At 37.8% G+C, this 12,257-nt stretch overlaps 1 protein-coding gene across 1 annotated transcript in view; it reads right to left on the reverse strand.

Annotated features, from left to right (window-relative positions):
• csmd2 (CUB and Sushi multiple domains 2) overlaps positions 1 to 12,257 on the reverse strand; it is an 828,472-nt gene that overhangs the window by 247,449 nt on the left and 568,766 nt on the right. Inside the window, exon 34 of the mRNA XM_061982429.2 lies at positions 8,563 to 8,658. Coding sequence (XP_061838413.2) covers positions 8,563 to 8,658 — 96 coding nt within the window. The remainder of the gene's footprint in view (positions 1 to 8,562; positions 8,659 to 12,257) is intronic.

A 12,257-nucleotide genomic window follows, 5' to 3' on the forward strand; every position in this document is an offset into this window, starting at 1 on the left:
TAACGCACTGAAATCCTATCAACAATTGTTAGCAAGCTAAGGTTAGCATGACAATATAGAAGATGATAGCATCATTCCAAAATTGCGCCAAGTATAAAAAAATAAAGATTCTTCGGTTAAAACATAAGAAATTTGCGAAAAAGCTAGCATAAAAACATTAGCATGCTAGCACGTGACAGGGTAGGAGGAAATACCAAAAGGCACCATATATAGGTGTAAACATAACAAATTAGCCAAAAAGTTTGGATACAACTTTAGCATGCCAATATGAGAGAAGCTAGCAAAAAACCTTAACATGCTAACGATCTCACATGTATGCTAACAGTTAACATGCTAACACACTGAAATCCAATCAACAATTGTTAGCATGCTAAAGTTAGCATGCCAATATAGAAGACGATAGCATCATTCCAAAATGGTGCCAAGTATAAAAACAAATATTATTCTTAGGTTAAAACATAAGAAATTATAGAACAATTAGCATAAAAACATTAGCATGCTAGCACATGACAGGGTAGGAGGAAATACCAAAAGGCATCATATATAGGTGTAAACATACCCAATTAGCCAAAAAGTTTGGATATAACTTTAGCATGCCAATATGAGAGAAGCTAGCAAAAAACATTAACATGCTAACGATCTCACATGTATGCTTACAGATAACGTGCTAACACACTGAAATCCTATCAACAATTGTTAGCATGCTAAAGTTAGCATGCCAATATAGAAGACGATAGCATCATTCCAAAATTGCGCTAAGTATATATATATATATATATATATATATATATATAAAAAAATTCTTAGGTTAAAAGATAAGAAATTAGCGAAAAAGCTAGCATAAAAACATTAGCATGCTAGCACGTGACAGGGTAGGAGGAAATACCAAAAGGCACCATATATAGGTGTAAACATACCAAATTAGCCAAAAAGTTTGGATACAACTTTAGCATGCCACTATGAGAGACGCTAGCAAAAAACCTTAACATGCTAACGATCTCACATGTATGCTTACAGATAACGTGCTAACACACTGAAATCCCATAAAAAATTGTTAGCAAGCTAAAGTTAGCATGACAATATAGAAGACAATAGCATCATTCCAAAATTGGGCTAAATATATATATATATATATATATATATATATATATATATATATATATATATATATATATATATATATATATATATATATATATAAAGATTCTTAGGTTAAAACATAAGAAATAAGCGAAAAAGCTAGCATAAAAACATTAGCATGCTAGCACGTGACAGGGTAGGAAGAAATACCAAAAGGCACCATATATAGGTGTAAACATACCAAATTAGCCAAAAAGTTTGGATAAAACTTTAGCATGTTAATATGAGAGAAGCTAGCAAAAAACCTTAACATGCTAACGATCTCACTTGTATGCTAACAGTTAACATGCTAACGCACTGAAATTCTATCAACAATTGTTAGAATGCTAAGGTTAGAATGACAATATAGAAGACGACAGCATCATTCCGAAATGGTGCCAAGTATAAAAAAATAATTATTCTTAGGTTAAAACATAAGAAATTACAGAAAAATTAGCATTAAAAACATTAGCATGCTAGCACGTTACAGGGTAGGAGGAAATACCAAAAGGCACCATACATAGGTGTAAACATACCAAATTAGCCAAAAAGTTTGGATACAACTTTAGCATGCCACTATGAGAGAAGCTAGCAAAAAACCTTAACATGCTAACGATCTCACATGTATGCTTACAGATAACATGCTAACACACTGAAATCCTATCAACAATTGTTAGCATGCTAAAATTAGCATGCCAATATAGAAGACGATAGCATCATTCCAAAATTGCGCCAAGTATTAAAAAAAAAAAAAAAAAGATTATTCGGTTAAAACGTAAGAAATTAGCGAAAAAGCTACCATAAAAACAATAGCATGCTAGCACGTGACAGGGTAGGAGGAAATACCAAAAGGCACCACATATAGGTGTAAACATACCAAATTAGCCAAAAAGTTTGTATACAACTTTAGCATGCTAAAATCAACATGCTAAGATAAGGGTTAGCATACTATCAAGATAGCTCCGTGTATCAAAAATCTTGATTTTTAGGTTCAAACACTTAAAATGAGTTTAACAGCGAGCATAAAACGTTACAATGATGGCATGTGATTGGGTAAGAAGCCAGCATACCTATAAGGTAATGCCAAGTATCCAAATCCATGACTTTAATATTTAACAAGTTTTACAAAATTGGCTAAAAAAAAAGCTAGCATAAAATGCTGGCATGCTAATGTTAGCATTATGGCATAGGACAACTTAGCGTACTTCTAAATTGGCGGCAAGTATTAAATTGCACTATTTTTAGGTGTAATTATACAATATTTGCTAAAAAGCTAGCATAAAACATTAGCTTGCTAATATTAGAAACGTCAGCATATTTTCATGATAGTGCAAAGAATCAAAATCCAGGATTTTCAGGTTTTGACGTACAAATGTAGCTCAAAAGCTAGCATAAAACATTAGCATGCTAACGTTGGCATGACGATATAGGACAAGTTAGCATACTTCTAAGATAGCATCGAGTATTGAAATTCACAATTTTTAGGTGTAAACATATCGTCTATTAATGAGGTGACTTTATAGGATATAAATGCACATTTTCTTTGAGGCATTAACACGAATATTGGACAGTGTCATTTATAAATCTAATAACTAACTGACAAATGTAATAATTAGGGCTGTGAATCTTTGGGCACCACACGATTTCATTCCATTTTTAGGGCGACGATTCGATTCAGACACGATTCAAAATCAATACTTTTTTAAAAATAACATTAATATGATTAACTACATAATTCCTCCATTAAATACATAAACAGCTCTGATAAATGTGTATTTTACTTAAAAGAAAAATGGTTTTGTTTGATAAAATCCTACCCTAACATTTACTTAAGTGGTTCGGAAAAGACAACATAATAATAATAATAATAATAATAATAATAATAATAAAACATGTTTTTAATTGATTAAGAATTGTTACAAAACAGAATTGTGATTAATTAGAAAATCTATTTGTTTTTTACCCCATCCCGTAAGTCATCCAACAGCAAAACATTATAAAATAATATTGCTGAAAAGACAAAATGTCTAATATTTGTATTTTTCACAGTCCATATTTGTTGACAAGCATATAGTTGAGGTCAAAAGTTTACATACACTTGTAAAGAACATCATGTCATGGCTGTCTTGAATTTCCAATAACTAATACAACTCTTATTTTTTGTGATAGAGTGATTGGAGTTTTTGTTTCATCTGACCACAGAACTTTCCTCCAGAAGGTCTTATCTGTGTACATTGTGATGTCAGATGAAACAAAAATGGAGCTGTTTGGCCACAATACCCAGCAATATGTTTTGGAGGAGAAAAGGCGAGGCCTTTAATCCCAGGAACACCAGACCTACCGTCAAGCATGGTGGTGGTAGTATTATGCTCTGGGCCTGTTTTGCTGCCAATGGAACTTCTGCTTTAAATGGGACAATGAAAAAGGAGAATTACCTCCAAATTCTTCAGGACAAGCTAAAATCATCGGCCCGGAGGTTGGGTCTTGGGCACAGTTGGGTGTTCCAACAGGACAATGGCCCCAAATTAGAAATGTCCGATAATGGCTTTTTTGCCGATATTCCGATATCGTCCAACTCTTAATTACCGATTCCGATATCAAGCGACACCGATATATACAGTGGTGGAATTAACACATTATTATGCCTAATTTTGTTGTGATGCCCCGCTGGATGCATTAAACAATGTAACAAGGTTTTCCAAAATAAATCAACTCAAGTTATGTAAAAAAAATGCCAACATGGCACTGCCATATTTATTATTGAAGTCACAAAGTGCATTATTTTTTTTAACATGCCCTCAAAACAGCAGCTTGGAATTTTGGACATGCTCTCCCTGAGAGAGCATGAGGAGGTTGAAATGTGCGGGGGTTGAGTTGGGGGGGTGGGGGGGGGGGGGGGTAGAGGGTAGTGGGGGGTGTATATTGTAGTGTCCCGGAAGAGTTAGTGCTGCAAGGGTTTCTGGGTATTTGTTCTGTTGTGTTTATGTTGTGTTACCCAAATGTGTTTGTCATTCTTGTTTGGTGTGGGTTCACAGTGTGGCGCATATTTGTAACAGTGTTAAAGTTGTTTATACGGCCACCCTCAGTGTGACCTGTATGGCTGTTGACCAAGTATGATTGCATTCACTTGTGTGTGTGAAAAACCGTAGATATTATATGATTGAGCCGGCACGCAAAGGCAGTGCCTTTAAGGTTTATTGGCGCTCTGTACTTCTCCCTACGTCCGTGTACACAGCGGCCTTTTAAAAAGTCATACATTTTACTTTTTGAAACAGATACGGATAATTTCCAATATTACATTTTAAAGCATTTAAAACATCTCTACCCCAAACACACCTCAAAAGTGGTAAAGGAATGGCTAAATCAGGCTAGAATGAAGGTTTTAGAATGGCCTTCCCAAAGTCCTGACTTAAACGTGTGGACAATGCTGAAGAAACAAGTCCAACACATTTAGCTGAACTGCACCAATTTTGTCAAGAGGAGTGGTCAAAAATTCAAGCAGAAGCTTGTGGATGGCTACCAAAAGCGCCTTATTGCAGGTAAACTTGCCAAGGGACATGTAAGCAAATATTAAAGGGGAACATTATCACAATTTCAGAAGGGTTAAAACCATTACAAATCAGTTCCCAGTGGCTTATTTTATTTTTCGAAGTTTTTTTCAAAATTTTACCCATCACGCAATATCCCTAAAAAAAGCTTCAAAGTGCCTGATTTTAACCATCGTTATATACACCCGTCCATTTTCCTGTGACGTCACATAGTGATGCCAATACAAACAAACAGCAAGCTATAGCGACATTAACTCGGATTCAGACTCGGATTTCAGCGGCGTAAGCGATTCAACAGATTACGCATGTATTGAAACGGATGGTTGTAGTGTGGAGGCAGGTAGTGAAAACGAAATTGAAGAAGAAACTGAAGCTATTGAGCCATATCGGTTTGAACCGTATGCAAGCGAAACCGACGAAAACGACACGACAGCCAGCGACACGGGAGAAAGCGAGGACGAATTCGGCGATCGCCTTCTAACCAACGATTGGTATGTGTTTGTTTGGCATTAAAGGAAACTAACAACTATGAACTAGGTTTACAGCATATGAAATACATTTGGCAACAACATGCACTTTGAGAGTGCAGACAGCCCATTTCAGGCGCGCTAAGAACATATATTTTTCCACGATTTCAGCACTCAGGTTAACCCAGTGGTTCTCAAACTTTTTTTGTCATCCCCCACTTTGGACAAGGGGGAGTTTTCAAGCCCCACCTGCCCCCATCGCCCCAACAGAGCGCTAATGCCAAGCTTTAACATTTTCAAATTTATTGAACATCAAGTTGTATACATTCGAACTCAATAACATAAAATAACATGAAGTTCAATAATAAATAAAATAACTGTGCAGCTGTGGTATAACTTGCATCAAGTTCAATAATTAATCAAATAACTTCCATCAAGTTCAATAATAAATAAAACAAAAGTGTTATAACTTGCATCAAGTTCAATAATAAATCAAAAAGTGTTATAACTTGCATCACATTCAATAATAAATCAAAAAAAGTGTTATAACTTGCATCAAGTTCAATAATAAATCAAATAACTTGCATCAAGTTCAATAATAAATCAAAAAAAGTGTTATAACTTGCATCAAGTTCAATAATAAATAAAACAAAAGTGTTATAACTTGCATCAAGTTCAATAATAAATAAATAAAGTGTTATAACTTGCATCAAGTTCAATAATAAATCAAATAAAAGTGTTATAACTTGCATCAAGTTCAATAATAAATCAAATAACTTGCATCAAGTTCAATAATAAATCAAAAAAAGTGTTATAACTTGCATCAAGTTCAATAATAAATAAAACAAGTGTTATAACTTGCATCAAGTTCAATAATAAATCAAAAAAAGTGTTATAGCTTGCATCAAGTTCAATAATAAATCAAAAAAAGTGTTATAACTTGCATCAAGTTCAATAATAAATAAAACAAAAGTGTTATAACTTGCATCAAGTTCAATAATAAATCAAATAACTTGCATCAAGTTCAATAATAAATACAATAAAAGTGCCACTTTGCAATCTTTGCAAAAAAAAAAGGAGGAGCTATGCATTTGGCAAGACAGGGCAAGTGACAGCACTTTCCCCCAGGAGAGCCACCTTGTTTCACTGTGAAACAGCACGGCTGTATGATCAGCTCCCATTTCCTCACACAGTGCAGAGAACAGTCGCACTTTCAGTGGTCGTGTTTCGATCAAATTTACCGCACTCACAACATGTTAAAACCTCATTGAGTTCGGGGCTGAGCTGCCTTGACGCGAGTGCTTCCCGGTGAATGACACAGTGTGTGCCCGTCAGATTTTTGTTTCTCTGCAGGCGCTGGCTCTGGCTCGACGACCTTTGAGGTGCGAGTCACAAATGTATATATTTGTGTAATTGTGATCCACACATTAGCCTGCTACCCATCCGCGCGAAAGTTTGTTCCGCTTAGCCCCGCCCCCATTAGTTACTGTTGCTATGTCTGTCAAACTTTCGCTCGTACCGAGAAATATAAAGCCTACAGTAAAAATAAGTACCGGTAATTTCCATGTATTTATATAGCGGATTTCACAGACAGAATCACAAAGTGATTTACAGTGTGTATAGAAAATGAAAGCATAGTAAAAAAAAAAAATCTAAGAATATAATAATTAAAAAAAAAAGAAGTAAAGTGAAATTTCCTCCCGTTCCTCGCGCCCCACCTGTCATGTCTCTATTCCCCACCAGTGGGGGGCGCCCCACACTTTGAGAAACGCTGGGTTAACCATACCTAAACAGACACAAAATACTGCATTACACAAGACTACCCGAATGTACTCGAATGATTGGAAAAAATAAATGTTTTTAAGCTAAATTATTGGTAAACACAGTTTATGTATAATAATTTACTTAAAACCGCGAGTAATGAATAACGTTTTCATCAATTAATATATTCTGTAGACATACCCTCATCCGCTCTCTTTTCCTGAAAGCTGATCTGCCCAGTTTTGGAGTTGATGTCAGCAGGCCAGGGAAGCTAGGGTCGATATTCTTCTCTTGATCATCTTCGGTGGCATAAGGGACGGTGTGAGCCAAGACATCCAGGGGGTTTAGCTCGCTCGTCTGCGGGAACAAACTGCCGCCATTGCTTGCCGTGCTACCGAGGTCCTTTGTCCCTGAATTGCTCACACACTCCGGCAGATTCAATGGGGGTCTGGCGGCAGATTTCTTTGACTTTATCGTTGGAAATGCATCTGCTTTGAGTGTCGCAGGATATCCACACATTCTTGCCATCTCTGTCGTAGCATAGCTTTCGTCGGTAAAGTGTGCGGAACAAACGACTGACCATTTCGTCGGCTTTCCCCACACCCTCGTATTTTGAACAAATTTCGTCCAATTTCTTGCCACTTTGGCATCTTTGGGCCACTGGTGCAACTTGAATCCGTCCCTGTTCGTGTTGTTACACCCTCCGACAACACACCGACGAAAGTGAGAAAATGGCGGATTGCTTCCTGATGTGATGTCACAACGTGACGTCATCGCTCCGAGAGCGAATAATAGAAAGGTGTTTAATTCGCCAAAATTCACCCATTTAGAGTTCCGAAATCGGTTAAAAAAATATATGGTCTTTTTTTCTGCAACATCAAGGTATATATTGACGCTTACATAGGTCTGGTGATAATGTTCCCCTTTAAAGGAAGTCTAAGTTTAAGTCTAAGATCTGGCCCCCGGGGCCTTGAGTTTGACACCTGTGGGATAGAGTAAGAACAGGATGGTTGTTCGCAAAGTAACAGTGACATCTAGTGGCAATGTTTAGGTAATGTTGGATTTAGTCTCAATGTAGATGATATATTTTTTTCATATTGTACTGAGAAGCCAGACCCTATTCAGTGTCATCGCTCCGAGAGCGAATAATAGAAAGGCGTTTAATTAGCCAAAATTCACCCATTTAGAGTTTGGGTTAAAAAAATATATGGTCTTTTTTCTGCAACATCAAGGTATATATTGACGCTTACATACTGTAGGTCTGGTGATAATGTTCCCCTTTAACATTGCTGTATGTATACTTTTGACCCTCACATTTTCAGTAGAGCCATAATAAATTCATAAAAGAAGCAAACTTCATGAACGTTTTTTTGTGACCAACAAGTATGTGCTCCAATCACTCTATCACAAAAAAATAAGAGTTGTAGAAATGTTTGGAAACTCAAGACAGCCATGACATGATGTTCTTTACAAGTGTATGTACACTTTTGACCACGACAGCTATTTTAAGCAGTTTGCATCAAGACGCAAAAGAGCGGCTGCATAACAATTCCAGCCTTGATAGATCACACTATGTGTGCCAGTATTGTGGGCGTCCAGCTAATTAGCATATCATCTGCATATTGTGAAGTGTAGCGGTAAGAAAGCAAGGCAGCACACCCACTCACCTTGGTAGACCAGGTGGAATCCCCTGGAGCTGGACTGGCCTCTGGAGGTGAAGCGTATCAGGATTTGGTTGGTGGTCGCCAGCGGCAGCGACTCGCCTGCGAGAGAAACAAAGGAACAATTTGCAACGTTACAAACTGAGCGCGCTCATCTCTCCTGGTTTCGCTTGGCCGAGTGTGAAGTACAGAATTGGAGTTCAGGCTCGGTTTGATCTCCTCTGTGCAAACCTTCTTGTAAGACCTTGGACACGACTTGAGGTGCACCTGGACTACAGTTATTTACTGGGGAACTTTTTGGCTGTTACATATGCTTGGGGGTTTGAATTGTCATGGAAACCAAGTTATAATAATAATAATAGATTTTATTTGTAAAAAGCACTTTACATTGAGCAAACAACCTCAAAGTGCTTCAGTGTATTGAAAAAATAAATAAATAATACCGTACTTCCTTGAATTAGCGCCGGGGTGGTAATTCATTTAAAACCTCTTCTCACTCCGGCGCTTACCAAAGGCATGCGGTAAATTTAGGCCTGCGCTTATAAATTTGAGTGTGATGTAAGGATACCATCATGAAAAGCACATTTAATGAAAAAAGAACGTTATTATGGTCTTACCTTTACTTATAAATGAAGTCCATGCGCCGCTCCTTCTGAACAAAAGCATCGATAATTTGTTTATAGAAGTCTTCCTTATCTTTCTTCAGTTTTAAACGTCTCTCTGTCTCGATGGAGATCTTCCTTTAATTATTACCTCCTGCTTCGATTGAAAGTCCAGTTGCTTTAAGTTACTGTAGTGAATTAAATAACTCATATCATGTTTGGCTTATGGTGAATATTTAAATCCCACTTGGAGAAGGCAAACCATCAAGTTAAATTAAATAATTTAGATGTCGCAACTTGCTGTGAAGTTCATTCCCCCGGGATGCAAACGGACCACTCCGGACAGGACGTGCAGGTAGGAACATGATTTATTTGTAGAACTCAAACAAGTACCAAAAACTGATAACGAGCCAGAGGAAAAATGTGCCGATCGCACTCGAAGCAAACGCTAACACTTAGCATAGGCAAAAAGACAAGGAATACTCACGTAACTGTAGCATACCGTACTTCCTTGAATTAGCGCCAGGCGCTTATAAATTTAAAACCTCTTCTCACTCCGGCGCTTACCAAAGGCATGCGGTAAATTTAGGCCTGCGCTTATAAATTTGAGTGTGATGTAAGGATACCATCATGAAAAGCACATTTAATAAAAAAAAAAAAAACGTTATTATTGTCTTACCTTTACTTATAAATGAAGTCCATGCGCCGCTCCTTTTGAACAAAAGCATCGATAACTTGTTTATAGAAGTCTTCCTTATCTTTCTTCAGTTTTAAACGTCTCTCTGTCTCGATGGAGATCTTCCTTTAATTATTACCTCCTGCTTCCATTGAAAGTCCAGTTGCTTTAAGTTACTGAAGTGAATTAAATAACTCATATCATGTTTGGCTTATGGTGAATATTTAAATCCCACTTGGAGAAGGCAAACCATCAAGTGGGGGGGGGGTCGCAACTTGCTGTGAAGTTCATTCCCCGGGGATGCAAACGGACCATTCAGGACAGGACGTGCAGGTAGGAACATGATTTATTTGTAGAACTCAAACAAGTACCAACAACTGATAACAAGCGTGCCGATCGCACTCGAAGCAAACGCTAACACTTAGCATAGGCAAAAAGACAAGGAATACTCACGTAACTGAAGCATACCGTATTTCCTTGAATTAGCGCCGGGCGCTTATAAATTTAAAACCTCTTCTCACTCCGGCGCTTACCAAAGGCATGCGGTAAATTTAGGCCTGCGCTTATAAATTTGAGTGTGATGTAAGGATAACATCATGAAAAGCCCTATGGTCATACCTTTACTTATAAATGAAGTCCATGCGCCGCTCCTTCTGAACAAAAGCATCGATAACTTGTTTATAGAAGTCTTCCTTATCTTTCTTCAGTTTTAAACGTCTCTCTGTCTCGATGGAGATCTTCTTCCTTTAATTATTACCTCCTGCTTCCATTGAAAGTCCAGTTTAGAAAACTGTTGTCACTTTTTCTGCAATTGAGTAGTCGCAAGAATGATCCCTGGGATCACTAGCGCCCTCTACCACCATGAGGCGGGAGTCATTTAATGACTCATATTTGACACACGCAGCTATATTAATAAAATATTTTTTCAAAATAAAGCGCTTTGAAAGACGCAACTCCAACAACAAAAAGTCAGCTCTCCACCACTACAAACTAACACAATATTAATAATAAGAACTGCAATTATATAATAACACAATATTGATATTGTTTATTTAAAGTGTATTCTAATTTTTTTTCCCCCCATAAATTAAGCATTTCAAGCATGTAAATAACAATACTACAGTATTATTGGCCACGAGATGAGACTGACAAATGTGTTTAGAAGGTAATAAACTGAGCAGTTTCCTCCTTATTGTTCTTTTTAGCATATTCAATAGCTTGGACCTTAAATCCCACTGAATAGCTCTTTATCTTCTTCCCTTTATGCGATTTTAAATTATTGAAATTAGCCTCCTCCAGTTTGGAAAATGATGCCTTGAAAGGTGAAGTGTCACTCGTGACGTGACGAGTTTGACCCGGTGGTAAAACGAGGCATATGCTAATTATTCTGCTAAACAAGTTTGACAAGGCAGTAATTCTAAGCATGCTCTAATTATTTTGCGAAGCGAGTTTGACCCGGCGGTAAAACGAGGCATGCGGATAATATATACTCGGCGGCAATTCAAGGAAATACGGTAATTAAACTAATTAAAATAATAATAATTAAGATAATTAAAAAAAATACAAAAAATAAAATAAAAACTAGAACAGCCTAATAGCTAGAACTAGTATGCATATATCTATAGAAATGTTATTTTTTTAAAAGAAGGATTTTTAAGCCTTTTTAAAAGCATCCACAGTCTGTGGTGCCCTCAGGTGGTCAGGGAGAGCGTTCCACAGGCTGGAAACGGCGTAGCAGAAAGCCCGGTCTCCCATAGTTCGTAGCTTTGTCCTCGGAGGTTGGAGGAGGTTAGCCTGTCCGGAGCGGAGGTGTCGTGTGGGTAACTTACCAACACGGGTGGCCACATTTTTTAAATAATATTACAAAAAAACAACGATTAAAAAGAAAGTGTTAACTGGTCACTAATAGCACATTGTTTGTTTTCCTTCAAACTGTCATTGCTGAAAAAGTAATAAAAACGTATAATCGACGGATATATCTACCATACCATACCAACTTTATTGGTAAAGCCCTTTAAAAACAACCAGAGTTGAAGAACAAAGGGCTGCATTGAGGGGATCTGGTTTGGTGGCTGCAGGATTAGGTCTCTGCTTTTTGCAGATGATGTGGTCCTGATGGCTTCACCTGGCCAGGATCTTCAGCTCTCACTGGATCGGTTCGCAGCCGAGTGTGAAGCGACTGGGATGAGAATCAGCACCTCCAAGTCCGAGTCCATGGTTCTCGCCTGGAAAACGGTGGAGTGCCATCTCCAGGTTGGGGAGGAGACCCTGCCCCAAGTGGAGGAGTTCAAGTACCTTGGAGTCTTGTTCACGAGTGAGGGAAGAGTGGATCGTGAGATCGACAGGCGGATCGGTGCGGCGTCTTCACTAATGCGGACGCTGTATCGATCCGTTGTGGTGAAGAAGGAGCTGAGCCGGAAGGC

This window comes from Nerophis lumbriciformis, linkage group LG21, assembly GCF_033978685.3.
Source record: "Nerophis lumbriciformis linkage group LG21, RoL_Nlum_v2.1, whole genome shotgun sequence".
Taxonomy (NCBI): domain Eukaryota; kingdom Metazoa; phylum Chordata; class Actinopteri; order Syngnathiformes; family Syngnathidae; genus Nerophis; species Nerophis lumbriciformis.